The sequence below is a fragment of the Salvelinus fontinalis genome, chromosome 9 (genome assembly GCF_029448725.1).
Source record: "Salvelinus fontinalis isolate EN_2023a chromosome 9, ASM2944872v1, whole genome shotgun sequence".
Lineage (NCBI taxonomy): Eukaryota > Metazoa > Chordata > Actinopteri > Salmoniformes > Salmonidae > Salvelinus > Salvelinus fontinalis.
In genome coordinates this window covers 2,852,182-2,873,744 of record NC_074673.1, presented here as the reverse complement: position 1 = coordinate 2,873,744, position 21,563 = coordinate 2,852,182, and the positions used below count along the sequence as shown (strand labels likewise).

The window sequence follows — 21,563 nt, the reverse complement described above, 5'->3', positions numbered from 1 at the left end:
GTCTATACACACTTCTATACTGTATATACACACCATTATATACTGTATATACACACCATTATATACTGTCTATATTGTATATACACACCATTGTGTACTGTCTATACTGTAAGTTATACATTCTTTGTTGTCTTAAGTAGTGTAGTGACCTGTACACTGGTGTCTTAACTAGTCTAGTGACCTGTACAATGCTGTCTTAACTAGTCTAGTGACCTGTCCCCTGCTGTCTTAACTAGTCTAGTGACCTGTACCCTGCTGTCTTAACTATTCTAGTGACCTGTACCCTGCTGTCTTAACTAGTCTAGTGACCTGTACCCTGCTGTCTTAACTAGTCTAGTGACCTGTCCTCTGCTGTCTTAACTAGTCTAGTGACCTGTACCCTACTGTCTTATCTAGTCTAGTGACCTGTACCCTGCTGTCTTAACTAGTCTAGTGACCTGTACCCTGCTGTCTTAACTAGTCTAGTGACCTGTACCCTGCTGTCTTAACTAGTCTAGTGACCTGTACCCTGCTGTCTTAACTAGTCTAGTGACCTGTACCCTGCTGTCTTAACTAGTCTAATGACCTGTACACTGCTGTCTTAACTAGTCTAGTGACCAGTACCCTGCTGTCTTAACTAGTCTAGTGACCTGTACCCTGTTGTCTTAACTAGTCTAGTGACCTATCCTCTGCTGTCTTAACTAGTCTATGACCTCTACCCTGCTGTCTTAACTAGTCTAGTGACCAGTACCCTGCTGTCTTAACTAGTCTAGTGACCTGTACCCTGCTGTCTTAACTAGTCTAGTGACCTGTACCCTGCTGTCTTAACTAGTCTAGTGACCAGTACCCTGCTGCCTTAACTAGTCTAGTGACCTGTACCCTGCTGTCTTAAATAGTCTAGTGACCTGTACCCTGCTGTCTTAACTAGTCTAGTGACCTGTACCCTGCTGTCTTAACTAGTCTAGTGACCTGTACCCTGCTGTCTTAACTAGTCTAGTGACCTGTACCCTGCTGTCTTAACTATTCTAGTGACCTGTACCCTGCTGTCTTAACTAGTCTAGTGACCTGTACCCTGCTGTCTTAACTAGTCTAGTGACCTGTCCTCTGCTGTCTTAACTAGTCTAGTGACCTGTACCCTGCTGTCTTATCTAGTCTAGTGACCTGTACCCTGCTGTCTTAACTAGTCTAGTGACCTGTACCCTGCTGTCTTAACTAGTCTAGTGACCTGTACCCTGCTGTCTTAACTAGTCTAGTGACCTGTACCCTGCTGTCTTAACTAGTCTAGTGACCTGTACCCTGCTGTCTTAACTAGTCTAGTGACCTGTACCCTGCTGTCTTAACTAGTCTAATGACCTGTACACTGCTGTCTTAACTAGTCTAGTGACCAGTACCCTGCTGTCTTAACTAGTCTAGTGACCTGTACCCTGTTGTCTTAACTAGTCTAGTGACCTGTCCTCTGCTGTCTTAACTAGTCTATGACCTCTACCCTGCTGTCTTAACTAGTCTAGTGACCAGTACCCTGCTGTCTTAACTAGTCTAGTGACCTGTACCCTGCTGTCTTAACTAGCCTAGTGACCTGTACCCTGCTGTCTTAACTAGTCTAGTGACCAGTACCCTGCTGCCTTAACTAGTCTAGTGACCTGTACCCTGCTGTCTTAACTAGTCTAGTGACCTGTACCCTGCTGTCTTAACTAGTCTAGTGACCTGTACCCTGCTGTCTTAACTAGTCTAGTGACCTGTACCCTGCTGTCTTATCTAGTCTAGTGACCTGTACCCTGCTGTCTTAACTAGTCTAGTGAACAGTACACTGCTGTCTTAACTAGTCTAGTGACCTGTACCCTGCTATCTTAACTAGTCTAGTGACCTGTACCCTGCTGACTTAACTAGTCTAGTGACCTGTACCCTGCTGTCTTAACTAGTCTAGTGACCTGTACCCTGCTGTCTTAACTAGTCTAGTGACCTGTACCCTGCTGTCTTAACTAGTCTAGTGATCTGTACCCTGCTGTCTTAACTAGTCTAGTGACCTGTACCCTGATGTCTTAACTAGTCTAGTGACCTGTACCCTACTGTCTTAACTAGTCTAGTGACCTGTACCCTGCTGTCTTAACTAGTCTAGTGACCTGTCCCCTGCTGTCTTAACTAGTCTAGTGACCTGTCCCCTGCTGTCTTAACTAGTCTAGTGACCTGTCCCCTGCTATCTTAACTAGTCTAGTGACCTGTCCCCTGCTGTCTTAACTAGTCTAGTGACCAGTACCCTGCTGTCTTAACTAGTCTAGTGACCTGTACCCTGCTGTCTTAGCAGGGTACTGGTCACTAAACTAGTTGTCTTAACTAGTCTAGTGACCATTACCCTGCTGTCTTAACTAGTCTAGTGACCTGTAACCTGCTGTCTTAACTAGTCTAGTGACCTGTACCCTGCTGTCTTAACTAGTCTAGTGACCTGTACACTGCTGTCTTAACTAGTCTAGTGACCTGTACCCTGCTGTCTTAACTAGTCTAGTGACCTGTCCCCTGCTGTCTTAACTAGTCTAGTGACCTGTCCCCTGCTGTCTTAACTAGTCTAGTGACCTGTCCCCTGCTGTCTTAACTAGTCTAGTGACCTGTCCCCTGCTGTCTTAACTAGTCTAGTGACCTTTCCCCTGCTGTCTTAACTAGTCTAGTGACCAGTACCCTACTGTCTTAACTAGTCTAGTGACATGTACCCTGCTGTCTTAACTAGTCTAGTGACCTGTCCCTTGCTGTCTTAACTAGTCTGGTGACCTGTCCCCTGCTGTCTTAACTAGTCTAGTGACCAGAAGCGTACTGTCTTAACTAGTCTAGTGACCTGTACCCTGCTGTCTTAACTAGTCTAGTGACCAGTACCCTGCTGTCTTAACTAGTCTAGTGACCAGTACCCTGGTGTCTTAACAAGTCTAGTGACCTGTACCCTGCTGTCTTAACTAGTCTAGTGACCAGTACCCTGCTGTCTTAACTAGTCTAGTGACCAGTACCCTGCTGTCTTAACTAGTCTAGTGACCTGTACCCTGCTGTCTTAACTAGTCTAGTGACCTGTACCCTGCTGTCTTAACTAGTCTAGTGACCTGTACCCTGCTGTCTTAACTAGTCTAGTGACCTGTACCCTGCTGTCTTAACTAGTCTAGTGACCAGTACCCTGCTGTCTTAACTAGTCTAGTGACCTGTACCCTGCTGTCTTAACTAGTCTAGTGACCTGTGCCCTGCTGTCTTAACTAGTCTAGTGACCAGTACCCTGCTGTCTTAACTAGTCTAGTGACATGTACCCTGCTGTCTTAACTAGTCTAGTGACCTGTCCCTTGCTGTCTTAACTAGTCTGGTGACCTGTCCCCTGCTGTCTTAACTAGTCTAGTGACCAGAAGCGTACTGTCTTAACTAGTCTAGTGACCTGTACCCTGCTGTCTTAACTAGTCTAGTGACCAGTACCCTGCTGTCTTAACTAGTCTAGTGACCAGTACCCTGGTGTCTTAACAAGTCTAGTGACCTGTACCCTGCTGTCTTAACTAGTCTAGTGACCAGTACCCTGCTGTCTTAACTAGTCTAGTGACCAGTACCCTGCTGTCTTAACTAGTCTAGTGACCTGTACCCTGCTGTCTTAACTAGTCTAGTGACCTGTACCCTGCTGTCTTAACTAGTCTAGTGACCTGTACCCTGCTGTCTTAACTAGTCTAGTGACCTGTACCCTGCTGTCTTAACTAGTCTAGTGACCAGTACCCTGCTGTCTTAACTAGTCTAGTGACCTGTACCCTGCTGTCTTAACTAGTCTAGTGACCTGTGCCCTGCTGTCTTAACTAGTCTAGTGACCAGTACCCTGCTGTCTTAACTAGTCTAGTGACCTGTACCCTGCTGTCTTAACTAGTCTAGTGACCAGTACCATGCTGTCTTAACTAGTCTAGTAACCTGTACCCTGCTGTCTTAACTAGTCTAGTGACCTGTACCCTGCTGTCTTAACTAGTCTAGTGACCAGTACCCTGCTGTCTTAACTAGTCTAGTGACCTGTACCCTGCTGTCTTAACTAGTCTAGTGACCTGTACCCTGCTGTCTTAACTAGTCTAGTGACCTGTACCCTGCTGTCTTAACTAGTCTAGTGAACAGTACCCTGCTGTCTTAACTAGTCTAGTGAACAGTACCCTGCTGTCTTAACTAGTCTAGTGACCAGTACCCTGCTGTCTTAACTAGTCTAGTGACCAGTACCCTGCTGTCTTAACTAGTCTATTGACCTGTACCCTGCTGTCTTAACTAGTCTAGTGACCTGTACCCTGCTGTCTTAACTAGTCTAGTGACCTGTACCCTGCTGTCTTAACTAGTCTAGTGACCTGTACCCTGCTGTCTTAACTAGTCTAGTGACCTGTACCCTGCTGTCTTAACTAGTCTAGTGACCTGTACCCTGCTGTCTTAACTAGTCTAGTGACCTGTACCCTGCTGTCTTAACTAGTCTAGTGACCTGTACCCTGCTGCCTTAACTAGTCTAGTGACCTGTACCCTGCTGTCTTAACTAGTCTAGTGACCTGTCCTCTGCTGTCTTAACTAGTCTAGTGACCTGTACCCTGCTGTCTTAACTAGTCTAGTGACCTGTCCTCTGCTGTCTTAACTAGTCTAGTGACCTGTACCCTGCTGTCTTAACTAGTCTAGTGACCTGTACCCTGCTGTCTTAACTAGTCTAGTGACCTGTACCCTGCTGCCTTAACTAGTCTAGTGACCTGTACCCTGCTGTCTTAACTAGTCTAGTGACCTGTACCCTGCTGTCTTAACTAGTCTAGTGACCTGTACCCTGCTGTCTTAACTAGTCTAGTGACCTGTACAATGCTGCCTTAACTAGTCTAGTGACCAGTACCCTGCTGTCTTAACTAGTCTAGTGAACAGTACCCTGCTGTCTTAACTAGTCTAGTGAACAGTACCCTGCTGTCTTAACTAGTCTAGTGACCTGTACCCTGCTGTCTTAACTAGTCTAGTGACCTGTCCCCTGCTGTCTTAACTAGTCTAGTGACCTGTCCCTGCTGTCTTAACTAGTCTAGTGACCTGTCCCCTGCTGTCTTAACTAGTCTAGTGACCTGTCCCCTGCTGTCTTAACTAGTCTAGTGACCTGTCCCCTGCTGTCTTAACTAGTCTAGGGACCTGTCCCCTGCTGTCTTAACTAATCTAGTGACCTGTCCCCTGCTGTCTTAACTAGTCTAGTGACCAGTACCCTGCTGTCTTAACTAGTCTAGTGACCAGTACCCTGCTGTCTTAACTAGTCTATTGACCTGTACCCTGCTGTCTTAACTAGTCTAGTGACCAGTACCCTGCTGTCTTAACTAGTCTAGTGACTTGTAACCTGCTGTCTTAACTAGTCTAGTGACCTGTACCCTGCTGTCTTAACTAGTCTAGTGACCTGTACCCTGCTGTCTTAACTAGTCTAGTGACCTGTACCCTGCTGTATTAACTAGTCTAGTGACCTGTCCTCTGCTGTCTTAACTAGTCTAGTGACCTGTCCCCTGCTGTCTTAACTAGTCTAGTGACCTGTCCCCTGCTGTCTTAACTAGTCTAGTGACCTGTCCCCTGCTGTCTTAACTAGTCTAGTGACCAGTACCCTGCTGTCTTAACTAGTCTAGTGACTTGTAACCTGCTGTCTTAACTAGTCTAGTGACCTGTACCCTGCTGTCTTAACTAGTCTATTGACCAGTACCCTGCTGTCTTAACAAGTCTAGTGACCTGTCCCCTGCTGTCTTAACTAGTCTAGTGACCTGTACCCTGCTGTCTTAACTAGTCTAGTGACCTGTACCCTGCTGTCTTAACTAGTCTAGTGACCTGTACCCTGCTGTCTTAACTAGTCTAGTGACCTGTCCCCCGGTAGATGTTCGTGTGGTCAGCTGATAACGCAGCACGTGGTGATCCCGCTGGGCGCTCTGACCAACAAGCTGTCGGAGGAGAACCATCAGCTGGTCCAGATCGACCCGCCCCAGCAGGAGAGGTGGTCCGTGGCCAAAAACACACAGACCTCCCCCACCGACGCCTTCGGGACCATCGAGTTCCAGGGTGGAGGCCTCATCAACAAGGCAATGGTAGGACCACGACCTGTCTAACTATAAACAACAACACCTTTACCACACCTCAACCATACCAGAACCATACCACAAAGACACCATAACTACATCATAACTACACCACACCACAACCACACTATAACTACACCATAACTTCTCAATACCTCAACCACACCATAACTACACCACAACCACACCTACACCACACCCACGCCATAACTACACCATAACTACACCACAACCACACCTACACCACACCCACGCCATAACTACACCATAACTACACCACACCACAACTACACCACAACCACACCTACACCACACCCACGCCATAACTACACCATAACTACACCACACCACAACTACACCACAAACACACCATAACTACACCACACCACACCTACACCATAACTACACCACACCACAACTACACCATAACTACTCAATACCACACCCACACCATAAGTACACCATAACCAAACCAATTACACCGTAACTATGCCTTAACTACACCATAACTACACCACACCACAACTACACCATAACTACACCATAACTACACCACACCACAACCACACTATAACTACACCACAACTACACCCTAACTACACCACACCATAACTACACCATAACTACACCATACCACAACCACACTATAACTACACCACACCATAACTACACCATAACTACACCATACCACAACCACACTATAACTACACCACAACTACACCATAACTACACCACAAACACACCATAACTACACCACACCCACACTATAACTACACCACAACCACACTATAACTACACCACACCATAACTACACCATAACTACACCATAACTACACCACACCACAACCACACTATAACTACACCATAACTACTCAATACCTCAACCACACCATAACTACACCACAACCACACTATAACTACACCACACCACAACCACACTATAACTACACCACAACCACACTATAACTACACTACACCATAACTACACCATAACTACACCATACCACAACCACACTATAACTACACCACACCATAACTACACCACACCACAACCACACTATAACTACACCATAACTACTCAATACCTCAACCACACTATAACTACACCACAACCACACTATAACTACACCACACCATAACTACACCATAACTACACCATACCACAACCACACTATAACTACACCACAACTACACCATAACTACACCACAAACACACCATAACTACACCACACCCACACTATAACTACACCACAACCACACTATAACTACACCACACCATAACTACACCATAACTACACCATAACTACACCACAACCACACTATAACTACACCATAACTACTCAATACCTCAACCAAAGCATAACTACACCACGACCACACTATAACTACACCACACCACAACCACACTATAACTACACCACAACCACACTATAACTACACTACACCACAACCACACTATAACTACACCACACCACAACCACACTATAACTACACCACACCATAACTACTCAATACCTCAACCACAGCATAACTACACCACGACCACACTATAACTACACTACACCACAACCAGACTATAACTACACCACAACACAACCACATTATAACTACACCACAACCACACTATAACTACACCACACCATAACTACACAATAACTACAGCATAACTACACCACAACCACACCATAATCACACCACACCATAACTACACCATAACTACACTATAACTACACCACACCATAACTACACCACAACCACACCATAACCACACCACACCATAACTACACCATAACCACACTATAACTACACCACACTATAATTACACCACACCATAACTACACCACAACCACACTATAACTACACCACACCACAACCACACTATAACTACACCACATCATAACTACACCACAACCACACTATAACTACACCACACCACAACCACACTATAACTACACCATAACTACACCACACCATAACTGCACAATAACTACACCACACCATAACTACACCACAACCACACTATAACTACACCAGACCACAACCACACTATAACTACACCATAACTACACCACACCATAACTACACCACAACCACACTATAACTACACCATAACTACACCACACCACAACCACACTATAACTACACCACACCACAACCACACTATAACTACACCACAACCACAATATAACTACACCACACCACAACCACACTATAACTACACCACAACCACACTATAACTACACCACACCACAACCACACTATAACTACACCACACCACAACCACACTATAACTACACCACAACCACACTATAACTACACCATAACTACACTATAACTACACCACACCACAACCACACTATAACTACACCACAACCACACTATAACTACACCACACCACAACCACACTATAACTACACCACACCATAACCACACTATAACTACACCACACCACAACCACACTATAACTACACCACACCACAACCACACTATAACTACACCACACCATAACCACACTATAACTACACCACACCACAACCACACTATAACTACACCACACCATAACCACACTATAACTACACCACACCATAACCACACCCTAACTACACCACACCATAACCACACTATAACTACACCACAACCACACTAGAACTACACCACACCATAACTACACCATAACCACACCATAACTACACCACACCACAACCACACTATAACTACACCACACCACAACCACACTATAACTACACCACAACCACAACCACACTATAACTACACCACACCACAACCACACTATAACTACACCACAACCACACTATAACTACACCATACCACAACCACACTATAACTACACCACACCTTAACTACACCATAACTACACCTTAACTACACCATAACTACACCATAACTACACCATAACTACACCATAACTACACCACACCATAACTACACCATAATTACACTACACCATAACTGCACCACAACCACACTATAACTACACTACACCATAACTACACCACAACCACACTATAATTACACCACACCATAACTACACCATAACTACACTACACCATAACTACACCACAACCACACTATAACTACACCACACCACAACCACACTATAACTACACCACAACCACACTATAACTACACCACACCACAACCACACTATAACTACACCACAACCACACTATAACTACACCACACCACAACCACACTATAACTACACCACACCTTAACTACACCATAACTACACCTTAACTACACCATAACTACACCATAACTACACCATAACTACACCATAACTACACCACACCATAACTACACTATAACTACACTACACCATAACTACACCATAACCACACTATAACTACACCACACCATAACTACACCATAACTACACTACACCATAACTACACCACAACCACACTATAACTACACCACACCATAACTACACCATAACTACACCATAACTACACCTTAACTACACCTTAACTACACCTTAACTACACCTTAACTACACCATAACTACACCTTGACTACACCTTGACTACACCTTAACTGCACCTTAACTACACCATAACTACACCATAACTATACCATAACTACACCATAACTACACCATAACTACACTACACCATAACTACACCATAACTACACCACACCATAACCACACCATAACTACACCACACCATAACTACACCATAACTACACTATAACCACACCATAACTACACTATAACCACACCATAACTACACCATAACTACACCATAACTACACTATAACCACACCATAACTACACCATAACTACACCATAACTACACCATAACTACACTATAACCACACCATAACTACACCATAACTACACCATAACTACACTGTAACTACACCATAACTACACCATAACTACACCATAACTACACCATAACTACACTATAACCACACCATAACTACACCATAACTACACCATAACTACACCATAACCACACTATAACCACACCATAACTACACCATAACTACACCATAACTACACTGTAACTACACCATAACTACACCATGCTAGTTATGTCCACACCATACCACCTCTGCAACTACTACTGTTCTTGTGTTGAAGTCAATTCTGTCCAAAATCGATCAAAATCCCCAAATTACGCTCAATCGAATGAATCCAACACACCACAACCATAATAATAACTGCACCAGACCAGTTATGACCCATCCAGAACACAACAACAAGAGCTTCATACAGAAATCCACAAAAGTCCCACCAAAACAACCAAAATATTTTATTCTGCGTGCTTGTCTCTGCAGGAGAGTCCTTTATTGTTCTAATTTCTGCAATGTGTAGAGCACAGAGCTAAACTATTTTCTTCTCCCCTCCCCTGCCAGTACATCAGAGTGTCCCATGACTCTAAGCCAGACAATCTGCTCCAACTGATGGTGAAAGACTGGCAGCTGGAACTCCCCAACCTGCTCATCTCCATCCACGGAGGGCTGCAGAACTTTGACCTGCAGCCCAAACTCAAACAGGTGTTAGGGAAGGGACTCATCAAGGCTGCAGTAACCACCGGAGCATGGATCTTCACTGGGGGAGTCAGCACTGGTGGGTACCTGCTATAGCATGATGAACTACATTACCCATAATGCTCTGTACAAGGTACCCTGACCCTTAACAATGGAGACTCACATTATAGTTCAGAACAGAAATACAATTTAGAGAAAGAGGCCCAGATTGAATTCAACACAGATTAACGATAGAAAACCCGAGCAAAGATTTAGGCAACAACCCATATATTTACAGAAATCAAGTTCGCTGTAAACTCTGAAGTCGACTCAAGCAGAAATCACCTTTAAAGTCAATTATATACATCTACTGTAGTGTAGGTCAGGGTATATACATCTACTGTAGTGTAGGTCAGGGTATATACATCTACTGTACTGTAGTGTAGTGTAGGTCAGGGTACATACATCTACTGTAGTGTAGTGTAGGTCAGGGTATATACATCTACTGTAGTGTAGGTCAGGGTATATACATCTACTGTAGTATAGGTCAGGGTATATACATCTACTGTAGTGTAGTGTAGGTCAGGGTACATACATCTACTGTAGTCTAGGTCAGGGTACATACATCTACTGTAGTATAGGTCAGGGTATATACATCTACTGTAGTGTAGGTCAGGGTATATACATCTACTGTAGTGTAGTGTAGGTCAGGGTATATACATCTACTGTAGTGTAGTGTAGGTCAGGGTATATACATCTACTGTAGTGTAGGTCAGGGTACATACATCTACTGTAGTGTAGGTCAGGGTACATACATCTACTGTAGTGTAGTGTAGGTCAGGGTATATACATCTACTGTAGTGTAGGTCAGGGTATATACATCTACTGTAGTGTAGGTCAGGGTATATACATCTACTGTAGTGTAGTGTAGGTCAGGGTACATACATCTACTGTAGTGTAGGTCAGGGTATATACATCTACTGTAGTGTAGTGTAGGTCAGGGTATATACATCTACTGTAGTGTAGGTCAGGGTATATACATCTACTGTAGTGTAGTGTAGGATATATACATCTACTGTAGTGTAGGTCAGGGTATATACATCTACTGTAGTGTAGGTCAGGGTATATACATCTACTGTAGTGTAGTGTAGGTCAGGGTATATACATCTACTGTAGTGTAGTGTAGGTCAGGGTACATACATCTACTGTAGTGTAGTGTAGGTCAGGGTATATACATCTACTGTAGTGTAGGTCAGGGTATATACATCTACTGTAGTATAGGTCAGGGTATATACATCTACTGTAGTATAGGTCAGGGTATATACATCTACTGTAGTATAATATAGGTCAGGGTACATACATCTACTGTAGTATAGTGTAGGTCAGGGTACATACATCTACTGTAGTGTAGGTCAGGGTATATACATCTACTGTAGTGTAGGTCAGGGTACATACATCTACTGTAGTATAGGTCAGGGTATATACATCTACTGTAGTGTAGGTCAGGGTATATACATCTACTGTAGTATAGGTCAGGGTATATACATCTACTGTAGTGTAGGTCAGGGTATATACATCTACTGTAGTGTAGTGTAGGTCAGGGTATATACATCTACTGTAGTATAGGTCAGGGTATATACATCTACTGTAGTGTAGGTCAGGGTATATACATCTACTGTAGTATAGGTCAGGGTATATACATCTACTGTAGTGTAGTGTAGGTCAGGGTATATACATCTACTGTAGTGTAGTATAGGTCAGGGTATATACATCTACTGTAGTGTAGGTCAGGGTATATACATCTACTGTAGTGTAGTGTAGGGTATATACATCTACTGTAGTGTAGGTCAGGGTATATACATCTACTGTAGTGTAGTGTAGGTCAGGGTATATACATCTGCTGTAGTGTAGGTCAGGGTATATACATCTACTGTAGTGTAGTGTAGGTCAGGGTATATACATCTGCTGTAGTATAGGTCAGGGTACATACATCTACTGTAGTGTAGGTCAGGGTATATACATCTACTGTAGTGTAGTGTAGGTCAGGGTACATACATCTACTGTAGTGTAGGTCAGGGTACATACATCTACTGTAGTGTAGGTCAGGGTACATACATCTACTGTAGTATAGGTTAGGGTATATACATCTACTGTAGTATAGGTCAGGGTATATACATCTACTGTAGTGTAGTGTAGGTCAGGGTACATACATCTACTGTAGTGTAGGTCAGGGTATATACATCTACTGTAGTATAGGTCAGGGTATATACATCTACTGTAGTGTAGGTCAGGGTATATACATCTACTGTAGTGTAGTGTAGGTCAGGGTACATACATCTACTGTAGTATAGGTCAGGGTATATACATCTACTGTAGTATAGGTCAGGGTATATACATCTACTGTAGTGTAGGTCAGGGTACATACATCTACTGTAGTATAGGTCAGGGTATATACATCTACTGTAGTGTAGGTCAGGGTATATACATCTACTGTAGTGTAGTGTAGGTCAGGGTATATACATCTACTGTAGTGTAGTATAGGTCAGGGTATATACATCTACTGTAGTGTAGTATAGGTCAGGGTATAAACATCTACTGTAGTGTAGTGTAGGTCAGGGTATATACATCTACTGTAGTGTAGTGTAGGTCAGGGTATATACATCTACTGTAGTGTAGGTCAGGGTATATACATCTACTGTAGTGTAGTGTAGGTCAGGGTACATACATCTACTGTAGTATAGGTCAGGGTATATACATCTACTGTAGTGTAGGTCAGGGTACATACATCTACTGTAGTATAGGTCAGGGTATATACATCTACTTTAGTATAGGTCAGGGTATATACATCTACTGTAGTGTAGGTCAGGGTATATACATCTAGTGTAGTGTAGGTCAGGGTATATACATCTACTGTAGTGTAGGTCAGGGTATATACATCTACTGTATTGTAGGTCAGGGTATATACATCTACTGTAGTATAGGTCAGGGTATATACATCTACTGTAGTGTAGTGTAGGTCAGGGTATATACATCTACTGTAGTGTAGGTCAGGGTACATACATCTACTGTAGTGTAGGTCAGGGTACATACATCTACTGTAGTGTAGGTCAGGGTACATACATCTACTGTAGTATAGGTCAGGGTACATACATCTACTTTAGTATAGGTCAGGGTATATACATCTACTGTAGTGTAGTGTAGGTCAGGGTATATACATCTACTGTAGTGTAGTGTAGGTCAGGGTATATACATCTACTGTAGTGTAGGTCAGGGTATATACATCTACTGTAGTGTAGGTCAGGGTACATACATCTACTGTAGTGTAGGTCAGGGTATATACATCTACTGTAGTGTAGGTCAGGGTATATACATCTACTGTAGTGTAGTATAGGTCAGGGTACATACATCTACTGTAGTGTAGGTCAGGGTATATACATCTACTGTAGTATAGGTCAGGGTATATACATCTACTGTAGTGTAGGTCAGGGTATATACATCTACTGTAGTGTAGGTCAGGGTATATACATCTACTGTAGTATAGGTCAGGGTATATACATCTACTGTAGTGTAGGTCAGGGTATATACATCTACTGTAGTGTAGGTCAGGGTATATACATCTACTGTAGTGTAGGTCAGGGTATATACATCTACTGTAGTGTAGGTCAGGGTATATACATCTACTGTAGTGTAGTGTAGGTCAGGGTATATACATCTACTGTAGTGTAGGTCAGGGTATATACATCTACTGTAGTGTAGGTCAGGGTATATACATCTACTGTAGTGTAGTGTAGGTCAGGGTATATACATCTACTGTAGTGTAGGTCAGGGTATATACATCTACTGTAGTATAGGTCAGGGTATATACATCTACTGTAGTGTAGGTCAGGGTATATACATCTACTGTAGTATAGGTCAGGGTATATACATCTACTGTAGTGTAGGTCAGGGTATATACATCTACTGTAGTGTAGTGTAGGTCAGGGTACATACATCTACTGTAGTGTAGTGTAGGTCAGGGTACATACATCTACTGTAGTATAGGTCAGGGTATATACGTCTACTGTAGTGTAGGTCAGGGTACATACATCTACTGTAGTGTAGTATAGGTCAGGGTATATACATCTACTGTAGTGTAGGTCAGGGTATATACATCTACTGTAGTGTAGTGTAGGTCAGGGTATATACATCTACTGTAGTGTAGGTCAGGGTATATACATCTACTGTAGTATAGGTCAGGGTATATACATCTACTGTAGTGTAGGTCAGGGTATATACATCTACTGTAGTGTAGTGTAGGTCAGGGTATATACATCTACTGTAGTGTAGTGTAGGTCAGGGTATATACATCTACTGTAGTGTAGGTCAGGGTACATACATCTACTGTAGTATAGTATAGGTCAGGGTACATACATCTACTGTAGTGTAGTATAGGTCAGGGTACATACATCTACTGTAGTGTAGGTCAGGGTACATACATCTACTGTAGTGTAGTGTAGGTCAGGGTATATACATCTACTGTAGTGTAGGTCAGGGTACATACATCTACTGTAGTGTAGGTCAGGGTACATACATCTACTGTAGTGTAGTGTAGGTCAGGGTATATACATCTACTGTAGTGTAGTGTAGGTCAGGGTACATACATCTACTGTAGTGTAGGTCAGGGTACATACATCTACTGTAGTGTAGTGTAGGTCAGGGTATATACATCTACTGTAGTGTAGGTCAGGGTATATACATCTACTGTAGTATAGTGTAGGTCAGGGTACATACATCTACTGTAGTGTAGGTCAGGGTACATACATCTACTGTAGTGTAGGTCAGGGTATATACATCTACTGTAGTGTAGTGTAGGTCAGGGTATATACATCTACTGTAGTGTAGTGTAGGTCAGGGTACATACATCTACTGTAGTGTAGGTCAGGTTACATACATCTACTGTAGTATAGGTCAGGGTACATACATCTACTGTAGTGTAGTGTAGGTCAGGGTATATACATCTACTGTAGTGTAGTGTAGGTCAGGGTATATACATCTACTGTAGTGTAGGTCAGGGTATATACATCTACTGTAGTGTAGTATAGGTCAGGGTACATACATCTACTGTAGTATAGTATAGCTCAGGGTACATACATCTACTGTAGTGTAGTGTAGGTCAGGGTATATACATCTACTGTAGTGTAGTGTAGGTCAGGGTATATACATCTACTTTAGTGTAGGTCAGGGTATATACATCTACTGTAGTGTAGTATAGGTCAGGGTACATACATCTACTGTAGTATAGTATAGCTCAGGGTACATACATCTACTGTAGTGTAGTGTAGGTCAGGGTATATACATCTACTGTAGTATAGGTCAGGGTACATTCATCTACTGTAGTGTAGATCAGGGTATAGACATCTACTGTAGTGTAGTGTAGGTCAGGGTACATACATCTACTGTAGTGTAGGTCAGGGTATATACATCTACTGTAGTGTAGTGTAGGTCAGGGTATATACATCTACTGTAGTGTAGGTCAGGGTATATACATCTACTGTAGTATAGGTCAGGGTATATACATCTACTGTAGTGTAGGTCAGGGTATATACATCTACTGTAGTGTAGGTCAGGGTATATACATCTACTGTAGTGTAGGTCAGGGTACATACATCTACTGTAGTGTAGTGTAGGTCAGGGTATATACATCTACTGTAGTGTAGGTCAGGGTATATACATCTACTGTAGTGTAGGTCAGGGTATATACATCTACTGTAGTGTAGGTCAGGGTACATACATCTACTGTAGTGTAGTGTAGGTCAGGGTATATACATCTACTGTAGTATAGGTCAGGGTACATACATCTACTGTAGTGTAGGTCAGGGTATATACATCTACTGTAGTGTAGGTCAGGGTATATACATCTACTGTAGTGTAGGTCAGGGTATATACATCTACTGTAGTGTAGGTCAGGGTACATACATCTACTGTAGTGTAGGTCAGGGTATATACATCTACTGTAGTGTAGGTCAGGGTACATACATCTACTGTAGTGTAGTGTAGGTCAGGGTACATACATCTACTGTAGTGTAGGTCAGGGTATATACATCTACTGTAGTGTAGGTCAGGGTATATACATCTACTGTAGTGTAGGTCAGGGTATATACATCTACTGTAGTGTAGGTCAGGGTACATACATCTACTGTAGTGTAGTGTAGGTCAGGGTATATACATCTACTGTAGTGTAGGTCAGGGTATATACATCTACTGTAGTGTAGTGTAGGTCAGGGTACATACATCTACTGTAGTGTAGGTCAGGGTATATACATCTACTGTAGTGTAGGTCAGGGTATATACATCTACTGTAGTGTAGGTCAGGGTATATACATCTACTGTAGTGTAGGTCAGGGTATATACATCTACTGTAGTGTAGTGTAGGTCAGGGTATATACATCTACTGTAGTGTAGGTCAGGGTATATACATCTACTGTAGTGTAGTTCAGGATACATACATCTACTGTAGTGTAGGTCAGGGTATATACATCTACTGTAGTGTAGGTCAGGGTACATACATCTACTGTAGTATAGGTCAGGGTACATACATCTACTGTAGTATAGGTCAGGGTATATACATCTACTGTAGTGTAGTGTAGGTCAGGGTATATACATCTACTGTAGTGTAGGTCAGGGTATATACATCTACTGTAGTGTAGGTCAGGGCACATACATCTACTGTAGTGTAGTGTAGGTCAGGGTATATACATCTACTGTAGTATAGGTCAGGGAACATACATCTACTGTAGTGTAGGTCAGGGTATATACATCTACTGTAGTGTAGGTCAGGGTATATACATCTACTGTAGTGTAGTGTAGGTCAGGGTACATACATCTACTGTAGTGTAGTGTAGGTCAGGGTACATACATCTACTGTAGTATAGGTCAGGGTATATACGTCTACTGTAGTGTAGGTCAGGGTACATACATCTACTGTAGTGTAGTATAGGTCAGGGTATATACATCTACTGTAGTGTAGGTCAGGGTATATACATCTACTGTAGTGTAGTGTAGGTCAGGGTATATACATCTACTGTAGTGTAGGTCAGGGTATATACATCTACTGTAGTATAGGTCAGGGTATATACATCAACTGTAGTGTAGGTCAGGGTATATACATCTACTGTAGTGTAGTGTAGGTCAGGGTATATACATCTACTGTAGTGTAGTGTAGGTCAGGGTATATACATCTACTGTAGTGTAGGTCAGGGTACATACATCTACTGTAGTATAGTATAGGTCAGGGTACATACATCTACTGTAGTATAGTATAGGTCAGGGTACATACATCTACTGTAGTATAGTATAGGTCAGGGTACATACATCTACTGTAGTGTAGTGTAGGTCAGGGTATATACATCTACTGTAGTGTAGGTCAGGGTATATACATCTACTGTAGTATAGGTCAGGGTATATACATCTACTGTAGTGTAGGTCAGGGTATATACATCTACTGTAGTGTAGGTCAGGGTATATACATCTACTGTAGTGTAGGTCAGGGTACATACATCTACTGTAGTGTAGTGTAGGTCAGGGTATATACATCTACTGTAGTGTAGGTCAGGGTATATACATCTACTGTAGTGTAGGTCAGGGTATATACATCTACTGTAGTGTAGGTCAGGGTACATACATCTACTGTAGTGTAGTGTAGGTCAGGGTATATACATCTACTGTAGTATAGGTCAGGGTACATACATCTACTGTAGTGTAGGTCAGGGTATATACATCTACTGTAGTGTAGGTCAGGGTATATACATCTACTGTAGTGTAGTGTAGGTCAGGGTACATACATCTACTGTAGTGTAGTGTAGGTCAGGGTACATACATCTACTGTAGTATAGGTCAGGGTATATACGTCTACTGTAGTGTAGGTCAGGGTACATACATCTACTGTAGTGTAGGTCAGGGTATATACATCTACTGTAGTGTAGGTCAGGGTATATACATCTACTGTAGTGTAGTGTAGGTCAGGGTATATACATCTACTGTAGTGTAGGTCAGGGTATATACATCTACTGTAGTATAGGTCAGGGTATATACATCAACTGTAGTGTAGGTCAGGGTATATACATCTACTGTAGTGTAGTGTAGGTCAGGGTATATACATCTACTGTAGTGTAGTGTAGGTCAGGGTATATACATCTACTGTAGTGTAGGTCAGGGTACATACATCTACTGTAGTATAGTATAGGTCAGGGTACATACATCTACTGTAGTATAGTATAGGTCAGGGTACATACATCTACTGTAGTATAGTATAGGTCAGGGTACATACATCTACTGTAGTGTAGGTCAGGGTACATACATCTACTGTAGTGTAGGTCAGGGTACATACATCTACTGTAGTGTAGTGTAGGTCAGGGTATATACATCTACTGTAGTGTAGGTCAGGGTACATACATCTACTGTAGTGTAGGTCAGGGTACATACATCTACTGTAGTGTAGTGTAGGTCAGGGTATATACATCTACTGTAGTGTAGTGTAGGTCAGGGTATATACATCTACTGTAGTGTAGGTCAGGGTACATACATCTACTGTAGTGTAGTGTAGGTCAGGGTATATACATCTACTGTAGTGTAGGTCAGGGTATATACATCTACTGTAGTATAGTGTAGGTCAGGGTACATACATCTACTGTAGTGTAGGTCAGGGTACATACATCTACTGTAGTGTAGGTCAGGGTATATACATCTACTGTAGTGTAGTGTAGGTCAGGGTATATACATCTACTGTAGTGTAGTGTAGGTCAGGGTACATACATCTACTGTAGTGTAGGTCAGGTTACATACATCTACTGTAGTATAGGTCAGGGTACATACATCTACTGTAGTGTAGTGTAGGTCAGGGTATATACATCTACTGTAGTGTAGTGTAGGTCAGGGTATATACATCTACTGTAGTGTAGGTCAGGGTATATACATCTACTGTAGTGTAGTATAGGTCAGGGTACATACATCTACTGTAGTATAGTATAGCTCAGGGTACATACATCTACTGTAGTGTAGTGTAGGTCAGGGTATATACATCTACTGTAGTATAGGTCAGGGTACATTCATCTACTGTAGTGTAGATCAGGGTATATACATCTACTGTAGTGTAGTGTAGGTCAGGGTACATACATCTACTGTAGTGTAGGTCAGGGTATATACATCTACTGTAGTGTAGTGTAGGTCAGGGTATATACATCTACTGTAGTGTAGGTCAGGGTATATACATCTACTGTAGTATAGGTCAGGGTATATACATCTACTGTAGTGTAGGTCAGGGTATATACATCTACTGTAGTGTAGGTCAGGGTATATACATCTACTGTAGTGTAGGTCAGGGTACATACATCTACTGTAGTGTAGTGTAGGTCAGGGTATATACATCTACTGTAGTGTAGGTCAGGGTATATACATCTACTGTAGTGTAGGTCAGGGTATATACATCTACTGTAGTGTAGGTCAGGGTACATACATCTACTGTAGTGTAGTGTAGGTCAGGGTATATACATCTACTGTAGTATAGGTCAGGGTACATACATCTACTGTAGTGTAGGTCAGGGTATATACATCTACTGTAGTGTAGGTCAGGGTATATACATCTACTGTAGTGTAGGTCAGGGTATATACATCTACTGTAGTGTAGGTCAGGGTACATACATCTACTGTAGTGTAGGTAAGGGTATATACATCTACTGTAGTGTAGGTCAGGGTACATACATCTACTGTAGTGTAGTGTAGGTCAGGGTACATACATCTACTGTAGTGTAGGTCAGGGTATATACATCTACTGTAGTGTAGGTCAGGGTATATACATCTACTGTAGTGTAGGTCAGGGTATATACATCTACTGTAGTGTAGGTCAGGGTACATACATCTACTGTAGTGTAGTGTAGGTCAGGGTATATACATCTACTGTAGTGTAGGTCAGGGTATATACATCTACTGTAGTGTAGTGTAGGTCAGGGTACATACATCTACTGTAGTGTAGGTCAGGGTATATACATCTACTGTAGTGTAGGTCAGGGTATATACATCTACTGTAGTGTAGGTCAGGGTATATACATCTACTGTAGTGTAGGTCAGGGTATATACATCTACTGTAGTGTAGTGTAGGTCAGGGTATATACATCTACTGTAGTGTAGGTCAGGGTATATACATCTAATGTAGTGTAGTTCAGGGTATATACATCTACTGTAGTGTAGTGTAGGTCAGGGTATATACATCTACTGTAGTGTAGTGTAGGTCAGGTTATATACATCTACTGTAGTGTAAGTCAGGGTACATACATCTACTGTAGTGTAGGTCAGGGTACATACATCTACTGTAGTGTAGGTCAGGGTATATACATCTACTGTAGTGTAGTATAGGTCAGGGTACATACATCTACTGTAGTGTAGTGTAGGTCAGGGTATATACATCTACTGTAGTGTAGGTCAGGGTATATACATCTACTGTAGTGTAGTATAGGTCAGGGTATATACATCTACTGTAGTGTAGGTCAGGGTATATACATCTACTGTAGTGTAGGTCAGGGTATATACATCTACTGTAGTGTAGGTCAGGGTACATACATCTACTGTAGTGTAGGTCAGGGTATATACATCTACTGTAGTGTAGGTCAGGGTACATACATCTACTGTAGTATAGGTCAGGGTATATACATCTACTGTAGTGTAGGTCAGGGTATATACATCTACTGTAGTATAGGTCAGGGTATATACATCTAGTGTAGTGTAGTGTAGGTCAGGGTACATACATCTACTGTAGTATAGGTCAGGGTATATACATCTACTGTAGTGTAGTGTAGGTCAGGGTACATACATCTACTGTAGTATAGGTCAGGGTATATACATCTACTGTAGTGTAGGTCAGGGTATATACATCTACTGTAGTGTAGGTCAGGGTACATACATCTACTGTAGTATAGGTCAGGGTATATACATCTACTGTAGTATAGGTCAGGGTACATACATCTACTGTAGTGTAGGTCAGGGTATATACATCTACTGTAGTATAGGTCA

At 42.3% G+C, this 21,563-nt stretch overlaps 1 protein-coding gene across 1 annotated transcript in view; it reads left to right on the top strand.

Annotated features, from left to right (window-relative positions):
• LOC129862933 (transient receptor potential cation channel subfamily M member 1-like) overlaps positions 1-21,563 on the top strand; it is a 177,084-nt gene that overhangs the window by 9,175 nt on the left and 146,346 nt on the right. The window contains exons 3-4 of the mRNA XM_055935037.1: positions 5,825-6,032; positions 10,410-10,623. Of these exons, the coding sequence (XP_055791012.1) occupies positions 5,825-6,032; positions 10,410-10,623 (422 nt within the window). The remainder of the gene's footprint in view (positions 1-5,824; positions 6,033-10,409; positions 10,624-21,563) is intronic.